Raw genomic sequence first — 26,620 nt, 5'->3', positions numbered from 1 at the left:
GTCTAGCAATTGAAAGATCAATTATGTGCAACCTTGTAACTATGCCTTTATCAGGTCCCATAAATTTGCGTATTCCCATATTTAATTATTTGTATAGCTTTGTTACAACCAAAAAATGATTTGTCACTCATTCTCCATGCTATGTTCACAAAGAGATCAACTACCAGGACATTGCAGCACCCCTTTCGCCACTAATCTCAGTCTCGTTGTTAAGCATTCCCTAACCATTCTCCATGTATTTTAAGATGATCATTGGCCATTAAATTCTCCATGATAAAATCAATAGACAACTACTGAATTATTATTTATCTGGGTTAATACATTTTATATAAAGATTTTTATCAAGTGCAGAAGATAAATTCTTTTTAGATTTGCAATGAAAGACCGTTGTTTCTTCTTTCTTCCGTGAAAATATAACAACAATAACAAATGTGTACGAGAAATGTGAATTGAGGCAGGAAAATACCACCCTTAATTTCTAAAGGAACCTTAAGAACAAAATAATCATAAACATAATGAAATTCACCAGTAATCTTTACATGAACAAGTTCCATTTTTAAAATGGTGGAAACGGAAACGATCTCTTACAGTAATTTCCCTTTCATAGATCATGGAAATGTATTTAGTGTAAGTATGACAGTCACTACACATCCTAAGATTTCTTGTTATTCTTAAAGGAGAACCCTCAGATGTATGTATCAATCCAAAAGCAATTGCTAGCTTCTGACTATGAAATTTCAATCTCTCTTTCTTTTCTTCATCGTCTACATCGAGCAAAACTTGTGATGTATCTGGTATATACCCTTCAAATTTCAACTGCCATTCCATTTGGTGAATCATGTCATAAATGGTGTTCCATTGAGGTATAGACTTGCCTTGTGAAACAAACTTGTACACTTTCCTCTTTGCTTCAACCAAACAAAACCCGGGTGTTTGTACCAAGTTTCGTTCGGCCAATTTTGTTCTGATCTTGGCCACATCGTCCCACTTTTGCGCCTTTGCGTACATATTAGCTAGCACCAAATAATCGCCTGGGTTGTTTTGATTCAACATGAAAAGATTCTCGGCTGCAATCTCACCGATTTTTAAATTATGATGAACTTTACAAGCACTTAAAAGGCTCCTCCAAATCACATCATTAGGCTTAATTGACATGCTCTTTATGAGTTCATGGGCTTCCTTTAGCATCCCAAATCTTCCCAACAGATCCACCATGCAACCATAATGCTGAACCGTTGGTTCAATCTTATGCTCAAATTGCATGCTTTTGAAACATTGTAGACCCTCGTCGACAAGACCAGCGTGACTGCAAGCACTCAATACGCCAACATAGACAACATCATCTGGTGCCAAACCTTCTTCCAACATTTCCGAGAAAACTTTCAGAGCTTCCTTACCACGTCCATGAATCGCAAGACCAGATATCATTACAGTGTAAGAAAATCTATTCTTCTCCGACATATTATCGAATACGCGTAAACCTTTCTCAAGACATCCACACTTGACATACATATCAATTAAAGAAGTTTTCACAACAACATTGAGTTCACTAATGTTCCTCAACAAGATCCCATGTATACACTTTCCAAGATTAGGAGACCCTAAATGAGTGCAAGCAGAGAGCACATTAACCAGTGTGCTTTCTTCAACCCTACACCTTCCTTCACTACTCATTTTCCCAAGAAGCATTACACATTCATTCCACATTTCTACACAATCATGAGCACCAATAATAGCACTCCATGAAGCAACACTCTTTTCACCCATTCCATTAAACACATCACAAGCATTCTTTATCTCCCCACACTTACCATACATGGTGATCAAACTATTTTGCACAATGACATCATCTTCAAGACCCATCTTAAAAACATGACCATGAACTTGAATTCCTTCATCTACCGCGCCTAATAAAGAACAAGCCTTTAAAACAAAAGGATAAGTGAACTTATCAGGCTCAACACCTCTTTCAATCATATCAACATAAAGCAACAAAGCTTCTTCTAATTTCATGTTATTAACATTTCCTCTAATCATTGTGTTATAGTCAAAACTACCCGGTTCGTCGATTTGGCTGAAGATTGAGCAAGCATAATCCATGCTACCCCATTTTGTTAGAGCACAAGTTGCAACAAGATTGCTCATACAAAATGTATCAAAGAAAATACCACATTTCAAAACATGGGCATGGACTTGCTTAAATTCTTCCATGCTATTGCATCTTTTGAGTAAACATAACCATCTTTTCTCATTGAAACTATTGCTCAATTCAATGCTATGTGGTTGATTATTTGGTAGTGATGAAAAATGGGTTTGGCTAAGGACAATTGTCCCTGTCATCCTTTCAGTGACAGTTTCATGTTATGTTGCTAAAACTAAAAATACACTTTGTAACCTATTTATTCACTTCTAATAATAAGATACAAGTGATGTATAAATGTAACATTTTAATGTAATACGAAAGAACTAAAGAAAGATAAAGTTTTTCACCAGATATGAATCATATGATACATGTTGCAATGAAAGTTGATGAGCTGGTTATTGTGAACAAGTGTGAAAAGCAATATCTGTGTAATTTTGTAGTTTTTTTTTTTCTTCTGAAAAGAAAATGTGAATTTTGAGAAGAGTGTTTGTTTTTAGAGAGAATTTGAATGTGATCCATGAAATTTCGAAGAAGATTTGAGACCACAATGTTACATTATGGGATAATGGGACAAAGGATATGAGGATAGGATAATGTTTGGTCCCACTAAAGTCTTCTTGCAAGTTAAAGACCTCTTATATATCGACATGTGTATGTTTGGATTTTAGTTTTAGATATGCATATGCTACAAATATATAAATGAACTTTTTAGATATTTTTAAATAAATGATGAACTTTTTGTCAAAAACAAAATAAATAAATGAACCTCTTAGTATTTTAGATATTTTTTTTAGGTTTTAATATATTTTTTGTCCTGCAATTTTTTTTAAATTTCAGTCCTTTTATAAACTTTTTTTTAAAAATTTCAGTACTTTTTTAAAAATATATATATATATATATATATATATATATATATATATATATATATGGACTGTGATTGAGTGCAGTCGGTAATTTGCTGCATTCATGCAGTCATGCATCCTCGACCGACAAATCATGATCGGATGGTTCTGATTTGATAACAGAATAATAAATTAAAATTAAATACTTTTTTTAACTGCTTGATCAAGATCGGACAGTTATTAATGTATTAATGTAATATATACTGAACGGGTATCTCCTTCTTACTTAGGTAAAATATTCGAGAGACTAGAGGCTAACTCTTCCATCTCCTATGGTAGTAGATTGCAAAGCTCTCTAAAATTGGCACAAAATCCTTCTTTGACCCTATTTTTTTATAGGTCCATTATGGGTGCATTACATGCAAGGGTGGTTATGAGGGTGGGCGGCAGCCCGGGGCACCATTATTTTAGGTACTCCAAAATTATTATTTTTATTTAGTAGTTAGTGTTATATAAATATATTTCTTTTTAATTCACTTTAATTATTTTTATTGAAAATATATTTTTAGAAAACTTTGATTATAAATGAATCTTTTACAAAAAAAAAATGCAAGAAGAAAAAATTGGAATAATTAAAGGGTACAATTTTATTGTTTCGTCCATGACATCAAAAATCTTAGGACCGACCCTGATTACATATGCCACCATTACCAGGCCAGACATTTGCTTCTCTGTCAATAAGGTTAAGGTATGTCATCTCATGGCAAATCCTATGGACTCTCACGGCCTTGCAGTCAAAAGAATCCTACGTTATTTCAAAGGGACTATCACTTGGGGTCAACATCCCAAACCTATCATATTCCCCTTATGTACCTGTCCTAGCCGATTTCTATGTTGATTGGGGTTACCACCCAAATAACATAAGGTCTACGTCTGATTCATGTGTATATTTGGGATCAAATTTAATTTTTTGGTAGGCTGAAAAGCAGTCAGTCATCTCCAAATCCATCACCAAAGCTGAATACATACAGGAGTCTTGCATTGGCCAAATCTAATATTCTCTAGGTTCGATATCTTCTCACTGAGTTGGGCATCAAATTCTCAACTCTGACAATACTTTGTAACACATGAGCACTATATCACTAGCACATAATCAAGTCCTACATGCTAGAACAAAGCATATGGAACTGGGTTTGTTCTTTGTCAGGGAAGAGTGCTCAACAAGCAACTCTTAGTCACTCATGTTCCTATCCATTAATAATTTGTTAATAGTATTATGACTAAGGCCCTACCTCTCCTTCAAGATTTGAGTATATTAAAGGGATGACTATAGAGCTTGTATCTGTCACCCTAGCTTATAGTTATATAACTGCGTCTAACTGTCATAGGACAGTTATAGCTAAGCGACTAACAAATGATAATCATTAGAAATCAAAGTTCATTCATTCATAGGTTATCTCAACATCTCTAACTAACTCCAGCATAGATTCTGAAACTCTAACAGTGCTATTCAAGAAGCAGCATAAACTTATATCGTTGGTTTATTTGATGATATACTAACCTTTGTGCCATTCATGTCTAGAGTAGAGTGTTACTATTATGCCCAAGGATATACAACTTGTTGGCAGAATCAGAGGCGAGAGGGCTTAGATTTGTTTACAGTTATTCATATTGCATTGCCGTTGCTATGATAGGGTTCTGTTCCTCTATTTCGAATTTTTTGTTATTATTCTCTTGTAACAATTCTTCCATCTTGTTTAGAAAGTGAAACTACTTAATCTTGTAACAATGCACAAAAACAATACATGTTGAATTCATTTATGAAATTTGTTCTACTTAATTATAGGAGTCGATTACATGCAATAATTTTCTATTTCTTATTTTTCAAATTTGTTACTTGAAGTGATATACCAAATGCCTTTCTGCATAAAATAATTTCTGACAGTTTTGGAGCATTAAATCAATTTACCAAGAAACCTGTTAAGTTGTAATTAATAAGTTACACTGAAATTTTGAAGGATAGAGCCAGAGGATTTAGACCAAACCCACCAAAAGCAAATTAATGGAACCAGTAATTCGAAAAGTGGAGTCCATCTCCAAGAAAGGCTTCTCCAGAGAAAATGGAACGAATATCCAACTAAACTCGACCATCAACAAAATAACCTGCATTAGCAATCTTATCAACACATTCATTCCCCTCCCTATAAAAATGAATGACTCTAAATTTAAATTTCCTAAAAGTTGAACACAATTTTTTCACCAAGTATGTAACTTCCAATGAACAATATGGAGATTATAGAAGGCTTGAATAGTTAACATGGAATCACATTCAAGCCACATATTGTTCCAACCTTTAGCAACAACATACATAGAAACACAAATCTCAACGTGAAGGGAAGTGGTACTAGTAACTCTAGTGAGAAACAATGTGGAGTTGAATTAAGAGCAGATATGGGGTAATCCTTCACCTCAATTTTAGTTTCAACCGAATTTCCAATACTCTCTAAGAACATGTGGCGTTAACCAGCTGCAGTCGAGGGCTCGAGGCTAGACCTCTTGGACAACAACTTTCGAATCCCAACATCATAGACGATATGATCAAGAGTTATTTTAGGATACTACTTAAGTCTATATTAGATAGGCATGTGTATATGAAGGAAGGTTTCTATTTAGGAATAGGGTCTCATATCTCATTCTAGTACACTCAGTGGACTAAAACTTATGGTTATCTTTGCAATTTGGTGAACTTTGTTGACATTTTATGAAATTCATATTAGAATTGTTGATTTTCTGCATGAAAATTGGTGGCAACTGAATATGTTTTTCACTGCATCGAAGATATTGTCACATGGAAGTGCTGCAATGAAAGGAATGGCTTTGCAAAATTATTCATGTAATTGAGAATTTTTCTCATTATTATTGACAATTATAAGAAAATGCATATATTGACAAAAATTCCTTTCATATTAGAAAAAGGACTGGCTTAAATCTATGTCACTTAAAAGTAAAAATGTCTCTCTTAAACTTTACTTTAGGCTTCACCCTAGCTATATTATTGGGCTCAGTCATCCCGTCAGGAAACAAGAAGAAGAAAAAAAATTCAGTACACTCTAAACAATATTGTTAATATTCAATAATTGTTCCACCTAAAAATTAAACTCAAATTTTTTCAAAGTGGAATTCACTTCGAGTCCAATCACTTGCTTCTGTTCATTTCATTTGAGTACGACACTAATGATCTCATTTTTTTTCTTTTAAATCTGTAATCATCCCTTCATTTTCTCTATACATACTCCCTCTTTTTATCCCGTAGTTCCTCTTTAATAATCAAATAAAGCCAAGTGCCCATGTTTAGACAAAAGCCCCAAAAAACTCTTATAGAAAAATTAAAAAGCCAAAAAAAGAGTGAATCCTGTAGTAATATTAAAATTAAAGAATTGATGGGGAGTCTAACTCATTATTGAACACAAATATTCTGTTACAAGGTAATGGAAATGAATGAACATAATTACGCACCCTTCCATTGTTCATGTAAATCATGCGTTAGATGATCATTGCTTTGACGTTAAAGTGGTAACACATTTGCATTTACCATGGGAAAAGCTATTTTGACTCAATTGATAAAAACATAATTAAAAAAATATACACGACTCACAATCATAACATTTTTTTTAAAAAATATAGTTATATTAATGCATCCTTTTTTATGGGAACAAAAAATACATGCATATGAGATCAGGTTTTAACAATGCATCCTTTATTAAATTCTCGAATTATTTAGTATATACATAGGGGATCAGTTGCACCATTTCTCTCGTGAGTTCCCCCAACTTAATTATTTTTTGGGTCTTGTTAACAAGTGCCCTAAGGGCATTGTTTAAGGAACCCAAAAAAGAAACTATGTCTTGAAAATACAAGTCAAACACTTTTTAAAGTCATAACCGTACAATTTCTAATGCAAAAATTGCTACTTTTAGATGCTTAAACAATGTCCTTAAGGCACTTGTTAGCATTTTCCTTATTTTTTTGGGTACAATATTTATCCAATAGAATCAGTACAAACTAGTTTTCAAAGTCGAAGAATACGTAAAAAGTATTTACGGTAGATGTATATTAAGTTTTATTATTTTACCCAAAAAAAAGTTTGATTATTATAATTTGGTCGTAAGACTAGCCATTTTCTGTGATTGGTGTTTTATTAAGATTGAAAGGGTCTCCATTTTCGTACAAAATTGTGTTATATTGCATTACTAGACAATCAAATTTTATTCCACTAAATAGAATTGATTACATTGATTAAACAATGTAATAGTATTATATTAACAGAAAAAGGAGCACTCACGTTCATTTTCTGCTTTTTTTATTGCGTGTAAATTATTGCGTGTAAATTACAACAATATTTTATATAAGTTTTTTGATATAAATTAAAATTATAAGTATTGATATGTAACTTTCAAAAGTAACAAACTAAACAAACCATAATTATCTTTTTTAATGACAACAATAATATAACAATTATAAAAAAAATTTAATAACAAATATTTTTTTAGAAAGTGATAAGATATTAACATCATCTAAATATGAGAAAAATAAAATTACCAAAAAATTGTATAAATATCATTTCTCTTTTATACACCGGTAGATCCTTGCTTAGATTTTTCACATCTAAAAGATTACGTGGTGACTTTCGGTCAAAAAAAAAAGATTACGTGGTGACTTTGGCTTTACATTGTCAACGAGTTGGAAGTTTTGAAGTTTGAAACTCAAATGATAGTAATAAATGAGGTGGAAAAAGAATCGCACTCTCCATTTCTAAAGCGTGAGTGTCACTGATCTCTGCTTCAAGAATCTAGCTTTTTTTACTTTTCCTTACTTTTTTTAACTACTTTTAAAGAAACAAAGGTGATTTTACTTTTTCTTTAAAAAGTTACGTACTCCTATTTTCTCAAATAATATTTCCGGTGCAACTTTTTATGTAACCAAAAAGTTATTTGTGTTTGGATCACCAAAAAAAGTAAGAGGAAAGATTGTTAAAGGAAAGAAAGTACGAGGAAAGTGAATGGAAAGTGAGATGATTTGTTAGGTTGTTTGGTATGAATGAAAGTGATAAGAAAGTGAGAGGAAAGAAAGTTATGATTATATTAAATGACATAAAAGCCCTTATGTTAAAAATTAGTACAAAAAAGTAGAATAAAAAAAAATAAGGGCGATTTTGTAAATAGTCTTCAAAGATGAGGGCGATTTTGTAAATGCACAAAAATAATAGCATTCCATATGTTTCCTTGCTGTTTTGGGGGGAAAGCTTTCTGCAGTGGGGTCCACCAAAAAGCAAGGTTTCTTTCCTCTTTATATATCAACCAAACAATGGAAAGAATGGTTTTCTATAATCTTTCTTTCCTTGCTGTTTTCCATCCACACTCTTTCCTTAGAACCAAACAGTGCCTAATTTTTGAGTGACCATGTTAATATAGGTGTATTTTAGATGAAAGAGAATTATTGATAAATATTTAAAATAAATTATTTAGATGAGAGTAATAGAAGTCTTCGTGAGTTTAGCTGATAGAGACAATACATAATATATGTAAGATTCGGGGTTCAAACCTCGACCACCATAAAAAAAAAAAAGAGTAATAGAAACAGTGTAACAAATATCATCAAAAACTATGTCACTTAAGCGCTACCCACATGCATGATGCATCTCGCATAATTTAGAACATTAACATTTAATGAGTTTTCTAACTAAGGAGTCTTTAAATTAGAGTTTGCTACTGTTCCTTTTTCTTTGTGGGTGAAATGCTTCTAAAGACAATTCACCTGAATAAGATTATGACTTTATGATTGTGAAGACATTTAGTGAAGCATCAAGCTGAAATAAATCTTAATTGATTTCCCTTGTTTGCTAATTTTTGTCTTTCTTGTGTTTAGTATTTGTATGAGGATGAATTTGAGTTCCAAGTTACTCGACGAATTGATGTGACTGAGAAAAATCACATTACACAACGTCATTGTCCCTTAGTGAAAATGATTTAACTACTAAATTGGTAATTGACAAAATGATTTTAATCATGAAATTTTTGAATAAGAAAAAATCATCATCCAATTCGAAGAGGACAAACATTTTAGTTCTTACATCATATTATTTTGTTGAGTATAATTTACGAATAGACAAAAATATCCGTCAACTAGAAAACGTCAAACATTCTAGTCTAGGCAGATTTTCGATTTTAGTCAAGATCCTTTAATATATTTTGCTTGTTTAAAAAAAAAATTGTTAGATAGTATGAGGTGGACGTTAAATGCATACGGGGCATCCCACATAGACGGCAACCCACCGCCACATAGTAATAAATTAAATTGGCTTGTGTTAATGTGAGATGGTTATTACATATATAAAAATGTAGCCTTCATTTTATCTCTCACTAAAACCTTTCCTAATTACTCTTCTAAAGAAACAAAAAAAACTTTCCCAATTACCAAGTATCTTCGGTTTCCATTCTCTCCGGAACTTTAGTCAACATAGCTCGAAAACCGCCATCCATCCACACCTTGGGTCTCATGATTCTCGACTTTCACAAGCAGGTTTGATACGATCTTCTACTCGTCTTCTACCTCTCTGTTTTGTCTTCCATTTTTTTTCCTTTTACTCTCTTCCCCTCTATTTTCAGGGCATCATTTAAATTTTGTTCTCATCAATACATTTGTTTATGAGGTAGTACAATGCATCTACTTCATACTTATGATTATTTAAAAAAAAATTAGTTCTGAACAACATTTACATAATTTAATCATATCGCAATCGTCTATAGTCCAAGTTCACACACTAATTAATGTTAGTAATCGATTAGAGTTCAGTTCAAATCACACAACTATCTTCTTACAATGAACGATCTCAATCATCGATCTAGCTCGAACAACTGAAAACTGTAACAACATGACATACGATACATAATCCAATTCCGATTTAGAGAGAGAACAAAAAGAAACAAATATTTATTTCTCTTTATTTTATCAATAAATATACAAGTGATACTGTTCATGTGTAGGGTGAAGAAAATGGCGCGTGGGGGTAATGTGTAGGTGTGTAACTTTGTAAGTGTGATTGTGACAGTAGCCCCACGAGTTCCGTTGTCTTCCTCTTCACGACCAATTTTTGCTTTAACATAATTAACTATTTGGAGTAACAATAACTAACATTAACAAGGAATCACATCATACATACACACATAGAAAAAAACAGTACACATAGATCATAGCAACATAGATATCATATCATATATTTTCTTAAAATAACATATCAGAAAAATCCACTAACACATTAAGTACATAGAAGTGAAAAATTACGATTCACTTCAACATATCAAATGTCTTTATAGTTTGGAGTTGTATTTACTTAACAATATCACATACTCTCCAATTCTATACATAAAGAAAGTTGAATCGATAAAAATTTATGTATATTTGATCTAAATTTTCAATCAAATACATCAATTTTTGTTGAACAAGTTTTTTCTTATATATAGAACCGGATGGAGCAGCAGAGAAGCAGCACAAGATTATTAACATATTAGAGAAGAAGCACAACATAGGCAACAACTCAAACATTAAGATTATTAACATCTTAACAATGGGGGCCTAAGTGGGACCCATGTCACTACTACTACTACACTACTTCTACTTCATCTTCACTTCTTCTTCAACTTCTGCTACTAACTTCTTTCTGAGCTACTAGCCACCATTTTTCTCTTTCTCATTTCCTTTATCAAATGTGTAGTGGGTTTTGAAAAAGCTTTCTTTTTCACCTATTCAACTTCAAAAGCAATACCACCTTAGATTTAAAGATCAGATTCATCCTTTTATGTAAGGTACACTCTCAAACGCTTTCTCTCACTACAAAGTTGAAACTCTTTTTTCTTCAAAAATATTATCTTTTTCTTTGGTCTCTTATTCTTAGCTGAAAATTCCAACATTATGGTATGTTTCTTAATTAATTTTCTTAAGATGGTATTAATTAAACAAAGTCGTTGGACTCTTGAGTTTTTCAACAATTAAAAGAACTATTACTTATAATGACTATTCTTGTTTTGTTAATACTACTAATTCAAAGGGTTGAAAACATTGATTAGATTGTTTGTTTTCCTTTGTTTTTGTCTGTTTTTGACTGTAGCTACTTCACATCTTTATCAGTCTTATGTTGTTTTTTTTGTCTCAACTCATGTTTAGATTAGATACCTTGATTTGAATTTTGTTTATTTAGTCAATTTTTATATGATTTTGGTCTTGCTTATTTTTCATTTTTTTTAATTTAATTTTTCAATATATATAATGCTATTCAATTATGAAGGCTTTCAAATTTCAATGTTTGATTGCGGCTGCTTCATGAATCATGACTGTGACATGTTCTTCATAGGTGTAATAGCCAAAACCTAAAACCACTTTATATAGTAACACAATTCACCTCTTTTTCCTTGAATATTTTTAACATCGAATTGTTTTTTTTAGTGTATATCTCTATTCTTTCATGTGTTGAAATCTTATTTAGTTACAATTTTTTTGGATATTTTAGAGGGAACAAGGTGTAGTAGTAGCTATTGATGATGCTGAAATTTTTTAACAATTTGAAACATTGAGGTTTTTAAGTGGTGTTGGTGATTACATAGATATGGATCATAATAGGGGAGATAATTGGAGGGAAGTGGTGAAGAAGATGCTTCCGCCGGGCGCTTCTGTTCCTGACGACGCTTCTAATCTTGATTATTCAACAGCTTCGGAATATTTAGGTCCACCGGTTTCTTATGAAGTACCGAAAGTTGAGCCGCTAGATGTGAAGTTCAGAGCAATTCAACGAATCCCTTTGCCGATGTCTCGTATTTCCGGTGTGACGGGGTCTCCTAATCATAGTCCAAGGGTGTCTGGAAGTTCAGAATCTGTGGTTTCTGTGTTACTAAACCCGGATCTTTCTTCCGGTTCCCCTTCAGCTTCACCGGCTTCGGTTCATAATCCTTCAATTGCTGCTTCTAAGCCGGTGATTAATGAGGCGAAGAGGATGCCTGTTGTAACTTTTAATACCGTTGAAAGGACTCAGAGGAAAGAGGTGGTAGAGGTTGTGAAGCCGGCGTATCCGGAGTATGTTGGAGTTGTGAAAGAAAAGAAGAAAAAGAAAATAAGAGTTTGTTATAGGTGTGGTAAAGGGAAGTGGGAAACTAAAGAGTCTTGCATAGTTTGTAATGCAAAGTATTGCAGCAGCTGTGTGCTCAGGGCAATGGGATCAATGCCTGAAGGGCGCAAATGTGTAACATGCATTGGCCAGCCTATTGACGAATCGAAGCGTCTGAAATTGGGGAAATATTCGAGGGTGTTATCCCGACTGTTGAGTCCTCTAGAAGTTAAGCAAATTATGAAAGCGGAGAAAGAATGTTCGGCTAATCAGCTACAGCCAGAGCAGTTGAGTGTCAACGGATTTCTCCTCAAGCCTGATGAGATGGAAGACTTACTTGGATGTCCCTTACCTCCACGCAAACTGAAGCCTGGTAGATATTGGTACGACAAAGAATCTGGTCTATGGGGAAAGGTGATGATTTATGCTTTATTTACCGAGAATATTTCTGCTTTCATTTTCCCATGTATGGAATATTATGTTTTCAGTTGGGATAGAATTGACTATTTCAATTTTATCTCCAAAATCATAAGTTTGACTTATCAAATTCAGTGTTGTCAAATAAGTCCTATAACGTAACAGAATTTGAAGAAACTTTGCGTCACGCTATTTAGTACAAAGTGTTGTCAAATAGAGACTGGCAGAACTGTAGCGTAGCAAATTTAAACAAACTGCTATTTTCTGCAATCTGCAATAGACAACATTGATAAAATTGCTATATTTTTATTTGTAATCAGAGAGCAGGCTTTAATTTCTGTCGTTATTCATTTGATAGGAAGGGGAAAAACCTGACAGAATCATTAGTTCAAACTTGAATTTCTCTGGCAAACTTAGCACTGATGCTAGTAACGGGAACACTGAGGTTTACATCAATGGTAGAGAGATTACAAAACTCGAACTGAGGGTACTCAGGGTAAGCTTAAATTTGAACAAAATTTATATTTACCAATAGAGTGTTTTTGCCATTATTTTAATATTCGGATGATCCTTATCATTATCATAGCATTTTGGCATCAATGAATTCAATGGAATAACCTTTTTCTTTGAATTTTCAGTTGGCAAATGTGCAGTGTCCACGTGATACTCACTTTTGGGTTTATGATGATGGTCGTTACGAGGAGGAAGGTCAAAAGAATATAAGAGGAAACATTTGGGAGAAGGTATTCACTTAAATACTTGTAGGATTAGAGAGTATAGAATAATAATGAAGGAGATGTTTACTTATTTTTTTCTTGACAGGCATCCACAAGATTCGTTTCTGCCCTCTTCTCTCTACCCTATCCTCATGGACAGCCTCATGGATCACGAGACGAGGCTAGTAATTATACCACAGTTCCTAAATATCTTGAACAGAAAAAAACTCAGAAGCTTCTTCTTCTTGGAATTCAAGGGTCTGGAACTAGCACTATGTTTAAGCAGGTATGACTTTTATTTCAAATGTGTAGAACTATGTTGCATGAATATGAATACTATACGAGTGTACAAGTACTTCAATATAAATATTAAAACACACATACACATATATAACTAAACAATTTTTGTATAAACATGACTGGTGTTTAATATTGATTTTCTTATAACATGATTCTCTTCTGTGGTGATCTTATAATTGCTGAGCAGGCCAAATTTTTGTATGGGAACAAATTTACTGATCAAGAGCTGGAGGACGTTAAACTGATGATACAGAGTAACATGTACAAATATCTTAGCATTTTACTTGATGGAAGAGAGCGTTTTGAAGAGGAGGCAGTTTCTAGAATGAATGGACAAGGTTCTCCTGCTCATATTATGGAAGCTGGTAATATATGCGTACATACATGCTTGCATGGTTTCTATTTTATTTAAGAAATGACTGATCTGCTGCAAATTATTCCGTTTATGAATATAGATTCGGTCGGTGTTAATGTTAATTCTGCGGCTAACGTTTATAGTCATCATCCTGTAATGATATCAGAAACCTTTTGGTGTTTTACCTCATTTCAATCTTTATTCAGGTAGCAATGGTGAAGCTAGTAATACTAGCGAATGCATCTATTCTCTCAACCCAAGGCTGAAGCATTTTTCCGATTGGCTCCTGGACATTATAGCCACTGGGGATTTAGATGCATTCTTCCCTGCAGCGACACGTGAATATGCACCACTAGTCGAAGAAGTGTGGAAAGATCCAGCGATACAAGAGACCTTCAAAAGAAAAGATGAGCTTCACTTCCTTCCAGATGTTGCGGAGTACTTCTTAAGCCGGGTAATTGCTTATCTAATCATCCTCGAAACCGGAGTCTTCTTAAAATTACAGACTACAGTGTTTTTAAATCTTATTCTTTAGCCATTATTCATTCTGAACATAAAATTTACAGATGCTATAATTAGGGATGGTTTAGATTGGTTTATTTGAGCTTATCTACAGTCATAATCAATTGTGGACTATTTAATGAAGCTTATGAAAACAGCTTATGACATGCTGTTTTCAACTTATTTCCTAAGCTCGCCAGCTCCAGTATAGCTTATAGCTTATATGAAAACAGTTCACTATTTTATCTTTTGTTATAAAAATAACTTACACATTAGCTCTTATATGATAAGCACTTCTATTGTAAGCGCTTAATTAAGTTGTTTATCCAAACATGACCTAAGTTTATTGGCTATGCATCATAATAGAAACGGTTATTATTATAGTAGCAATGTTTTCATTTTCAGCCTTGGGGAGATTAAGGTATTGACTTGTATAGCTAGATAATGTGCTTGCTTTTTTTCAGGCTGTTGAGATATCTAGCAACGACTATGAACCTTCTGAAAGGGACATACTATATGCAGAAGGGGTTACTCAGGGAAATGGTTTGGCTTTCATGGAATTCTCGCTCGATGAACGTAGCCCAAAGTTCGAAGCTTATACAGATAACCTTGATGCTCAGTTGCAACCAATGACAAAGTAAGCATATTGAATATCTAGGACGAAAAAAGTAGTTCATATTCAGAACCGCACCATTTTTTCCCATTAAGTACATATTAACAACATTTCTTTGATATCTCAGGTACCAACTCATAAGGGTGAATGCCAAGGGCATGAGCGAAGGTTGCAAGTGGGTTGAAATGTTTGAAGATGTTAGAGCAGTGGTCTTTTGCGTTTCTCTAAGCGACTACGATCAGTTATCTCTTGCACCAGACAGCAATGGCAGCGGAACACTTCTCCAAAACAAGATGATTCAAAGCAAGGAGCTTTTCGAAACAATGGTGAGACACCCTTGTTTCAAAGACACTCCTTTAATACTAGTTCTTAACAAATACGACGTCTTCGAGGAAAAAATGAGAAGGGTATCCCTCAACACTTGTGAATGGTTCAACGATTTTTCTCCCGTTCGCGCACACGATAACAACCAATCACTAGCACATCAAGCTTACTTCTACGTCGCGATGAAATTCAAAGACCTTTATGCATCCATCACGGGAAAGAAACTTTTTGTTGCACAAGTTAGGGCAAGGGAAAGAATAACTGTTGATGAAGCATTCAAGTACATAAAAGAGGTTCTTAAATGGGATGAAGAGAAAGATGAAAATTACTATGGTCCACCTGAGGATTCAATTACAGATATGAGTTCATCTTTTTATGTTAGACAAGAGTAAATATATTGTCTTTTAAGAATTTTTTTTCACCTGTTTTGCTATTGGTTGTTGGAAAAAATGTAACATGCTGGCTAGGTGCTATTTTCTATGATGTTTTTATGTACTAAAAAGTGAAAAGTTGTTGGTGATGGTTTTGTTTTGGTAGAGTTCTTTTTAGGATGAAACCTTTGTCGTGTATCTGCATGTTTGCATTCTCTTTGCATGTGGAAGCACTATTCATTGGTTCTGACGTTTTTTCAAGACTTGTTGGAAAAATTTACTTTTACTATGGTAATAATTTGGAAAGGAGGACAGTAAAACCACAGTTAAAAACATAAGATGTACTATAAAGTTTTTCCTCCTGCAAGATTTTTTTAGGAAATTTTTTTATATTTTTTATAAACCATAATAAGGAAATTCATTTTTATTTCTCGATAATAATCACATAAATTTTTTATTTTTTGAAGAAGCAATTCCACAAAAGTATGAGAAGTTTATGAAAAAAGTGAGCAATTATTATTGTTTGACTGAAAGAGATATTTCATTTTGCTTTTGGTGCTGAATAATGAGTAAAGGAGATATTTTGTTTCGCTAAGATTCTTTGCCATGAAAATCACAACATACGACATGGTGGTCACACTCACTCACACAAGTAGTACACAATACACAAGCTAATAGTCCCTTTGAAGTCATTTAGACATTATATTACTTTTTCAATCATATGTGTTAGAAAATCTCATCGTACAAGTCGGTTTTATAAAAATGAGTTAGACTCCAACTTTTAACATGGTATTAGCGTCTCTCAAAGATCTGTTGAGTCACCCTCCATTTGTGTCTACGAATCAAGCCAAAAGTGTTGGTCTTGAGGCCGTGCGTTAAAGAATCTTCCATCAGACAAAATATGGTCTGTAAATGTGTTTATAAGTGGGGACAATCAACACCTCACAATCCAATTTGGTAATAATGAGTTAAGCCTCAAATTTCAACAATGTGGATAAAAAAAATCATTTTAATAGGTGTATATATTTTGTACATATTGTCAGATATCTATGCTGCCTAGCAGTAAATGAGTGCGTCTTTGAGTTAAGGATTCGGAGTTCGATCCTTGCGTCACTATCGACAATGAAAATTGATTTCACACTCATACGAGGCAATTTCTTACCATCAAAATCAACTTTGTTTTTCTTTTTTTACAAAAACCAAACTGATAATTTTTATTTATTTATTTAGTTTCATAAGTTTTGTTTACTTGAGATAATTCTATTATTAACATAGTTATAATTAAAACCGGACATTTTCAATGATTTTGATGATTATATATATAATTGATGTTCGTGTAAAAAAAACTTGTACATTGAGATATATATGAATTAAATTCTTTTGAAAGCAACTATAAATGGACAAATTTACTAAACATTGTAGTTTTCGTTTTTTTAAACACAGTAAAATTTCTAAATATTTTGAATAAATACAAACGTCACATCATCAAGGTTATTATTAATTATTTGAATAATATGGTTCTGTGTCTTTTGTCGGTGGATAGTACAATTTTGGTAAATCTGGGTTTCATATGAATATTATTCTTTAAAGACTTTTCAAAAAAAGTACAAAATGGTTTTCTTATTAATATGGAGAATTAGTCACTTTAGTCCCTGAATGCAGAGAAATTGCAAAACAGTCCCTGAATGTAGACTCTGTTGGTCAATTTTAGGGACTAAAGTGACTAACGGAGTCTACATTCAGGGACTAAATTGACTAACGGAGTCTGCATTCAGGGACTAAATTGACTAACAGAGTCTATATTCAGGGACTATTTTGCAATTTATCTGCATTCAGAGACTAAAGTGACGACTCCTTTTCTATCCAGGGATTAAAGTGACTAATCTCCCTATTAATATGTAGGGATGGCAAAGCGGGTCGGCCCGCCCCGTTTAGGCCCGCCCCGTCTAAGCCCGCTAAAAACGAGACGAGATGAGCCGAGTCAAAACTATCCAAACAACATTCATTTTATTTAATCAATTATGTGTTATAGCATCCAAACATAAATCAATTATGTTTAACTCAATTTTAACCAAATCAATTATGTCCAATGTAGAACCATACACAATCTCATGTTTGGATGATTTAAAAGAAAATTTGATTTTGCTTGTAGAATCATTTCAACTTGAACCTGGAATTTATAACTTGTAACTTCTAAAATTGATTTTAGCCTTAAATTTATTGTTAAATTCACTTTTACATAAATATTTCTCAACATAAATCACTTTATAGTCAACTCATTTTTATCCAAAAATTAATTTTACAAAATCAATTCACTCAAAATTAAATTCGTCAAATATAAATAAGTAAATAAGGACAAACTTCTAGTGAGTACATTTGAAGGATCCAATCAAATCAAATTTTATGACTTAGTAGTTGCCATGTGTGTATCACGTGCCTTTCCCCAGTGTATTTGTCGTTAATGCACTTCTGTACTCTCTGTAACATTATAGACTGGCCTTTGCTAAATGCTGAAGTTCCATGTGATACATTAAAGACACCAAAGCATTAAAACATGTATACATAAATCATATATGCAGTGTTAGGTTTTTTAATTTCTACACCTTATCTACAAAAAAGAAAAGAAATAGAGTAGTACATATAATATTTTAGTTTTAATTATATTTTTCACTTTATATTAGTTATATGACACCTAGTTATATTCCACTTATATTTTAAAACTAATATAATATTACTGGATACTAAGTAGCCTTCAATAGCAAACAATCTACCAAAATTAAAATAGGGTAAAATGCATTTCATCCTCCTAATGTGCAGGTTTAATTGCACTTTCCGCCTACAATTTATTAAATTAAGCCCTTGAGCCCTAATTTGATTTGATTTTTAGCAATTTCCCTTTTATTATAGAATAAATTTTAAAAATACTAGTAAAAATTTAACTAATTATAGAATCTAATATAAAGTTAAAGACAAAATTATCCACATTTAACTAATGCATGTCGACATCAAGCATGTATGTTAGTAAAAAATTAATTAAGTGATTATACTAATACATTTCCACATCAAGCATGCATGTTCTTAACAAATAATACATTCATCCATTCTCAAAAAGAGAATTATATTCAACCATTTTGTATATGTTTGCAAAGTAGAACTATATCCTTTTCGTGATTTTTTTTTTTTTTTTTTTTTTTGTAAATGATAAAAACCATAAACATTGTATTAGAAAGCATCCTATGTTTTCTTTTTTACATTTGAGGGCATCCTATGTTGAAATTTCGTTAACTAGATGTAGATAATTGTCTTTTCTTTTTGTATTAGAAAACCCGTTAACTTTGTATTAGAAAACCCGTTGACTTTTATTATTATTTGCAAGAGCTAAATTATAATAGGAGAAATTCCAAACATAATAATTTAGAGAATAAAATAATTGCTTATAGATTGAAGATAAAATTGAATCTTCATCAAAACAAAATGAAAAATCAAAGCAGACAGTGCTGCAAGCTGAGTTCAAATTATCTATCGAGCTAGTGCAACAAACCTAGATGAAAATTTACTATCAGAACTCTTGCCCAGAAAAAAGCCAATTTGGGAAGAACGACTTAACCAAAAATAATCTGAACATGATGCAGTACTATTTGTTGACTCCGGTGGTAACTGCTAAGTAATTTTATCAGTTGAGACAGCAGAACATTTATAACACAATAATATTAATAGCAGCAACAAAAGACATACGCAAAAGATTTGGCAAAAGAAAATAGTCTCTCAGCTTAATAATAGAATTAAAAGAACTCCTAAAGTGATTAAAAATGGCCGTATCTAAGAAAAATTCCAGGTACATAGTTTTGTCATGAAAACAGCCTGTTTCAAACTGATGCAACATGTCTCTAGGCATGCAACCATATAGAACCAATAATTTCTAAGCGAAGTACAAGAGGTTGCTATTTCCAGCAATCATTCAAAAGCAGCAGACAAAACAAAATGAAGCGCATAAGTTGGCTATATATGCCCATGTAACTCGGAAGTATCTTCGTCTTTTGTTGCCTCAGGATGTTCGCTTTAACATAAGAAATTGTTACAATTGACAAGAAACAAGAACAGAAAATTCACGATCCAATTAAATCAGGTGTTTCTGCCTCGATGGACAACAACGCCGTGTGTACTTTTCCGGTCCAACCGTCCAATCGATCCCGTAAGGATTTTATCTGTTCAATACCCAGAACTCTTGGTTGCACCCAGGAAACATGTACTGTGCCCTCCACTTGATCAATTATACCCTCAATCAGATGAACCTGGAATAAATTTGTTCATATAAGGCTTAAAAATTTAACACATTTGCCAACTTCACAAACAAAACAAAAAGGCAAACTTCTTTTTTTAAAATGGAGTATGCAATGCTTTGCATAAAAAAGAGAATGAAATTTGCTTATACATCCTTAATTATGAACATCTAGGTAAATAGAACACTGCATTTTTCCAAACCAGAGCAATTTCTAACGGAAACCCTGAAATAGGAATCGAAAGACAAGCGAAACAGTATGTTGGAACACCAAAATTTCAACATTAACAATGGAAGGTTAAAAAAGGACAAGAAAAAGAACAAAAAAGTGAAAACTAAGAGCCTGTTTGAAACACTTCCCAAAAACTCTTTTTTAGTTTTTAAAAACTTGAAAATTAAAAACTTGTTTGCTAAACTATTTTTAAAATTACAGTTTTGGAAACTATTTTGAATTTTTTAATTTTGGGACTAAAAACCTAAAACATGTAAAAGGATAACTATTGTGAGAAGAAGACTTGTATATTTCAAAAACTGAAAACAAAAACTATTTCAAACAGGTTGTAACATTTCCAAAATACAAAAAATAAAAGCATTTTTCCAAATTTGAATAGCAAAATTTGTCATTAGATGGAAGCAACTAGCAAGCATTAGCATGGTAAGAAAAACAGAAGAATCAACTTAATTTAGGTAAAACCAGAAAACAGCCTAATTCTTCTGGTGATAACATGACATTCACATCCTAAAGATCAACGCTACTGAATGTCATTATTATTAAAGATTAACACCTTAAAAAATTACATAAGCCGATTGACAAATGAAGCAGGGTAAACAAGAGTAACACAATGTAATGCAAAAACTTCACATTTATTGCCCAACCCACGAGTTGAAAGCTTACTACTTTGTATGGTTATAAAGAAAAAATATATTAGAGAACTTCAAGTCGAACTTACAGATAGGCTCTTCATAAGGAGATGCTCCACATTCTCTATAGAAAGTTTTGTTCGCTCTGCAATAACACTCAAGGGAATAGTTCGATCTTCCGAAGGCCGGCTGCAAATAGCCACCATCAATTGAGTTGGAAATAAAACAAACAGTTTCAACATCATTTCCGAATGTGATGATTTCGACAATATGTTCAATGAATATATACCTGAATATAATTTCCATCAGACACAGAATGTTGATCTTTTCCAACAGCTTCTGTTCATTTTGAACTAGTGCTGGTTGAGCACTCAAAGCATCATTATGCACCTGACATAATTCTTGATATCGAACCAAATCACCAGAATTAAATGCCTGCAGAATATAGTAGAGCCATTCCACCTTTGACCCTAGAAGGCTCTTAATCTGTCGAAGTATAATATATTGCGTTATCCAACAAGCAGAGTGAAGAAATTCCAGATAAGAAGCATTTAAAAAATTATGATGTAAATACTCACAATAGGATGGGCAAGTAGCTCTCCAAAGTTGTAGATGTTATCCCCCAGCAGAGCAGAAAGGGACAAGTCAAATGCCAAATCCTGCATTAACTAATATCATATCTGCTGGTAAATAGAAAAAAAAATCATAGACAAGTTGGACTACTATGAACTCTCCTCTGACCACTACTTAAAGCAGAAACATCAAAATACCAATTTTCAATAAAAACATAACCCTTATTATAAGTCCTGTGTATTAATTTAAAAAGTAAGGACAGCATAGAAATCTTTGTGGTGTAAATGTAATGATCGAAATAATTATGAAAAACCAATTAGGTTACCCTTTGTCTCTGATGATAGTTGAAGAAGAGCAGTTTGAAGCTTTACTTATCTTAACTACCATTAAGACCTAGGACGCACGAACAGCTCAAAACTATGTTGTGTTGCATTGCATTCGTGTTGGACACAGATTAATGTTGGGCATTCCTGAACTTTAAGGTACTTTCTAATGGTAATTTTTTTGCCCTTTTTTGAATTTATATATTGGCATACAGATAGGAATACCACAACACAATACTAAGAAACATTTTAACATTTTGTTACAATTACAATAACTTAAGCTAATTTTAAAATACTGCTTCTTCTAAATTAAGATTTATGTCGCTGTTAAACTAATTCAAAAGTAGTTTTCGGTAATCAATTACAGTTGTGCGTATCTTACAATTTCAAAAAAAATCACATTCTAACATCTGCCACATATCATATCTCTGTCCTGTGTTGCATAACTACTATATAGAATAAGACAACTTTTTAACACAATGTTTCATTATAATTTAGCTACGTCTCCTAAGTTTCTATGATGTAAAGAACCCAATCATAAAATCCAGATTGATAAGGAGAGAAACTCCCTAGAAAATGGATGTTTGGCTACTGTGAAACACATGCTCTTATGTTAATGTAAGGTGCAAGAAAATAGCTATAATTTGAGACAGCACAAAAGGAATAAATAAATCAACAAAACATTGCAGACAATTCTGCTAACATACCAGCTTGAATGAGTCAGAGAGAGACTCCACTGATGTGTATGCCAAATAGAGAAGAGCACTTTTGTAAAACTCAGCAAATTCCTGACGGGATTTGTGATATTGAGATGATACCCAGTAATAGCTCGCATACACAGTTGGATCAATATCTGTCATGCTGTCGAGTGTACTCTTCCCATTTTCCAGAAGATTCTTGCATTCCTTTTGGTCACCTTGCTCAAGCTTGAATAAGGCAATTTGCATCTTAATGTATAGGATAGGCTCTTCTATGCGCTGCTCTCTAGTGGCTTGCAGTTTCTCAATGACCCCTTCAAGATAACCAATGGCAGCTTCTTTCTCAGAATACCGTCGAGAAACCATCACAGCAAAATGTGCCAACTTGAGAAGGTTGATTTTGGTCTCGAAGTCGGTGATGAAATTGTTATATAATTGTATCAGAGCATCACCAGCCTGATCCTAGGTAAGAATACTCCGTCAAACAAATAATTATAAACAACAATAAAAACTTGCACTGCAGAGTAAATTATCACACTAAAAGTCATGGAAACATGATATTAGAAGAAATAAGAAACAGGGATATCAATGGCAAACACAGAAGGCAATAGATGAGTGGAAGCATTAGTTAAACAATCACTACCATTGAAGAATGAAGCTAAACATAAATTTTGCATCTCCGAACTAAAATCAAATGAAAATTTGGACTGGACTCTTCATTTTAAATTTTCAATTGTTATGAAACATTCAAATGTATTCTAAACATAGATTGAACAATGGTTTCCAATGATGGAGAAGATTTGCTAGTTGAAAAAATTTAAATCCCTTCAGAAGCAAAGAATGTGATAAAAATATTAGACAGGCTAAGGATGCAATGGTTTGTGACAAAGATCCTCGTTGAAAATAAAGACACTCAACTCCAACAACCAAGCCTTATCCAACTAAGCGAGGTCGGCTACATGGATCAAATTACGCCAGAATGTTCTATCATAAACCATATTTGGATCCAACTCATTGATCTCTAAATCTTTCCTAATAGTTTCTCTTATACATTTTATAGGTCTTCCTCTACCTTTTTTGATCTGACTATCCTCCATCTGATCTACTCTCCTTACTGCATAATCTACTAAAGAATCTAAAGGTCTTCCCATCCTCCATCTGATCTACTTTCCTTACGACGGAATCTACAGGTCTTCTCTCTGCATGCCCAAACTACCTAAGCCATTCGACAAATGGGGGAAAAACTACACCAATTTATGATACATTTGATCACTCGAACCATTTATAAAAAGATTGCAAGGGTAGCTTGATCTTGTTAAGCCAAAATATCTACATCTTTGGTCATTTATTGTTTTAACTTATCAATCAAGTTTTCAAGAAGGCTTAGTAACCATATCTCAAACCATAATAATATAACAAAAAGTGAAGCTTTCTGCATAAGTTAAGAACTTCAAAGCAAACACTACAATACTTGAATGACGTTAAAAGCAAAATATACAAAACAAAAAAGACCGCTAAAATCTTAACCAACCATTCACATCCCTCCCCAAACAAAAATACAAATCCAAAACAAAACAAAAAAACCCAAAATTTCAGTTTCCAACAAAACCCTAATTCTAAATACCCCAACACCCAAAATTCAATTTCATAAACAACTAAATCAACAAGATAACCCTAAACCCTACCTAACATCCTTGGATCCAAAAGAAATAACCCTAAACCCATTCACTCAAAAGTTCCCATCTTTATCACAATTCCAATCAAACCCTAAAAAACAAAACAAAATACAAAACCCTAACATCATGAAAATCGTCACCGTCTCAACTAAACTCCCAAATTAACAGAAACCCTAATTTTAATAAACCGCAAAATTAAAACTAAATAACAAAAATTAAACTATTGGAGTAATTTCGAGTGAAAAGAGAGGGTATTTGGAGTGAAAAGATCGAAGAGTTGGACCTGGAAGACGGTATGAGCGAGAAACTGTTCCAGCTTGAGAGTGAGCTGATGCCATAACTTCTTCTGGTACAGATCCGCAAGAGAATTGTACCATTCACCGAGTTCAGGGTGAGAACTTCGAAGCGATTCAAGGTATTGCAGTGCAGCCATGGCAGCGATTCAAACGAGAGAAGAAGAAAAATCTGAAAACAAAGAAAGAAACAAATGCGAAATTCTATTCTCTGTTTTAAGGTCTTTCTGCTTTTATATTTATAATTTATAAAATAAAATAATTTAAATGTTATTTGTTTTGCTTCGTCAAAAAGAAAAGAATAATAATGGTAAGTACTAGAGTTTGGTTTGTTTCCTTATCTTGGGCTTTATGCATAAATTTCTTAAGGCCCATTGGGTTACAATGTTGAAGATTGCTGTTTGGAGATTTCTTTTTAGGCCCCCCCATATCTCTTCAGACCCCCCAGAATTACAAAATTGTCCTTAATAACACTTCCAATAAATAAATACCGGAGGTTCATTTTAAAAATTTTGATTTCGTGTTTCCGGTAGATAACTCCCGGAAGTACTTCCGAGAGTTATCTACCGGAAGCACCAAATCGAAATTTTTAAAAATGAACCTCCGATATTTATATACCAGAAATGTTATTAAGGACAATTTTATAATTTTGGGGGGCCTGAAGAGATATTGGGGGAGGGGGGCTAAAAAGAAACCTCCTATCACACACTTAAAAATGACCAAAATACTCTTAATTAAGGGTGTGCATGGTTCGGTTTGGTAAGAAAACGGAACCGAACTATGTTCTAAATTTAAAATAATTGAACCGAATCGAACTATTTGCATTTCGAACCGAACCAAACTATTCCAAATTGAACTGTTATTATTGGTACCATTGAAAAAAAATATAAAAAAACCAAAAGAAATTGAATTTTAAATTTTTTTAAAACCAAACCAAATTGTTCCGAACCGAACTGAACTGTTTTGGATCGAACTGAAATGGTTTGAACCAAACCAAATTGTTTCAATTCAGTTCCATAATTGTTAGTAATGGTTCGGGTTTTTTGGTTTGGTTTTGTTTGGTCCAGTTGTTTGGTCGGTTGTTGTTTTTTTGCCCACCCCTACCCCCAACACTCCCAACTGTTGTTGGGGGTATTAAAGGTCATTTCCAGGTGTGTGATATCAATCTTTGAAGGCTAAAGAGCAATCTTGTACAATGGTATGTTTGTAGACTTTAGGCCCGTTTAGTTATTGTCTTGCAACATTTTTCTCGACAAATTTCACATATCTAGAAACCTACTTCCACCTCATTATTTTTATACCAACTTTTTTTCCCTCTCTCATTGAAAAATGATTGTTGGTAGTATTCTACAATCATTTGACGTCAAGAAACAAGTAATGCATCTTGTATCTCGTTTACATTGTTCAAACTTTCTGCCACATTTTTACAACTCTTGACATAAACTCGTAACGACAGTTAACTATTGTAGGTGCCTATGGTTGTTAACTGTTATTGTCCCCAACGGCACTTACTGTCGTTGTTGACCATTATTTGTTTTTTGCAATTTTTTTTCATTTTGTTGCATTTAATCTGTCATTGTCCCCAACGGCACTTACTGTCGTTGTTGACCATTATTTGTTTTTTGCAATTTTTTTTTCATTTTGTTGCATTTTGTTGCATTTAATGATTGAATTAATTATTAATATTTTTTAAGAAACCAATGTTATTGTTGGCTTGTGAAAGGAGTGGTGAGTACAAAGCTTCCAAGAGGAAAGTGAAGCATAAAGGCACAAGTTTAAGGAAACATGGGTGTTTGTTTAAGTTGCGTGCTAATTTATAGAATGAAGATAATGAATGGCAGTTGTCTACTTTTAATGGAGTTCACGATTATAAGATGGAGTCAAAGTTAGAACGTCACTTCTTGCATGTAGATTAAGAGAGAAAGGCAAGAAGTTTGTTGATGACCTCACAAAAAGTTTGGTGCAGGCTAATACTAAATACAAAATATTAAATTTTCATAATAATAACACATATATAAATCACCAACTTAGAATGATAGATGAATTATTCACCATTAACATTGTTGTGATATTTAAAATTACAGTTTGTCTGCTCTTTAAAAAAAATGTTGTTTGTCTACAAATCCTGATGTCTTTTCCCCATCTTGTTGACTTAATTGTGTTTTGAACCACGGTTACTCT

General features: G+C 33.1%; 3 protein-coding genes across 9 annotated transcripts; 1 reads left to right on the top strand and 2 right to left on the bottom strand.

Annotated features, from left to right (window-relative positions):
* Positions 1 to 501: 501 nt before the first annotated feature.
* LOC146920626 (Tetratricopeptide repeat (TPR)-like superfamily protein) lies at positions 502 to 2,681 on the bottom strand. Of its 2 annotated transcripts, XM_085714052.1 has the most exons (2): positions 2,491 to 2,681; positions 502 to 1,923 (listed from the first exon to the last, which is right to left on the bottom strand). In XM_085714052.1, the coding sequence occupies exon 2, from the start codon at positions 1,861 to 1,863 to the stop codon at positions 523 to 525; it is 1,341 nt and encodes a 446-aa protein (XP_085570178.1). In that variant the 5' UTR covers positions 1,864 to 1,923; positions 2,491 to 2,681; the 3' UTR covers positions 502 to 522. The 2 variants fall into 2 exon arrangements, with proteins under 2 accessions (XP_085570178.1, XP_085570177.1); XM_085714051.1 differs by having other exon boundaries at positions 502 to 2,681.
* A 7,848-nt stretch (positions 2,682 to 10,529) lies between these two features.
* On the top strand, positions 10,530 to 15,867 carry XLG3 (extra-large GTP-binding protein 3). Of its 3 annotated transcripts, none has more exons than XM_085714050.1 (9): positions 10,530 to 10,847; positions 11,643 to 12,553; positions 12,915 to 13,052; positions 13,195 to 13,299; positions 13,379 to 13,558; positions 13,760 to 13,937; positions 14,134 to 14,381; positions 14,893 to 15,065; positions 15,169 to 15,867. In XM_085714050.1, exons 2-9 carry the CDS (start codon positions 11,645 to 11,647, stop codon positions 15,755 to 15,757), a joined length of 2,520 nt encoding a protein of 839 aa, XP_085570176.1. In that variant the 5' UTR covers positions 10,530 to 10,847; positions 11,643 to 11,644; the 3' UTR covers positions 15,758 to 15,867. The 3 variants fall into 3 exon arrangements, with proteins under 3 accessions (XP_085570176.1, XP_085570174.1, XP_085570175.1); XM_085714048.1 differs by having other exon boundaries at positions 11,549 to 12,553; XM_085714049.1 differs by having other exon boundaries at positions 10,845 to 10,956; positions 11,549 to 12,553.
* A 3,612-nt stretch (positions 15,868 to 19,479) lies between these two features.
* Positions 19,480 to 24,647, bottom strand: LOC146920624 (26S proteasome non-ATPase regulatory subunit 13 homolog B). 4 transcript variants are annotated; one of them, XM_085714044.1, is made up of 6 exons: positions 24,430 to 24,647; positions 22,480 to 22,932; positions 21,455 to 21,544; positions 21,166 to 21,362; positions 20,966 to 21,065; positions 19,480 to 20,028 (listed from the first exon to the last, which is right to left on the bottom strand). In XM_085714044.1, the coding sequence occupies exons 1-6, from the start codon at positions 24,577 to 24,579 to the stop codon at positions 19,843 to 19,845; spliced, it is 1,176 nt and encodes a 391-aa protein (XP_085570170.1). In that variant the 5' UTR covers positions 24,580 to 24,647; the 3' UTR covers positions 19,480 to 19,842. The 4 variants fall into 4 exon arrangements, with proteins under 4 accessions (XP_085570170.1, XP_085570172.1, XP_085570171.1 ...); XM_085714046.1 differs by having other exon boundaries at positions 21,455 to 21,535; XM_085714045.1 differs by having other exon boundaries at positions 22,480 to 22,926.
* Positions 24,648 to 26,620: the final 1,973 nt, after the last annotated feature.

Source organism: Medicago sativa, chromosome 5 (assembly GCF_051527215.1).
Source record: "Medicago sativa cultivar Bolivia chromosome 5, Bolivia_mono, whole genome shotgun sequence".
NCBI lineage: Eukaryota > Viridiplantae > Streptophyta > Magnoliopsida > Fabales > Fabaceae > Medicago > Medicago sativa.
This window is presented reverse-complemented; position numbering and strand designations above follow the sequence as displayed.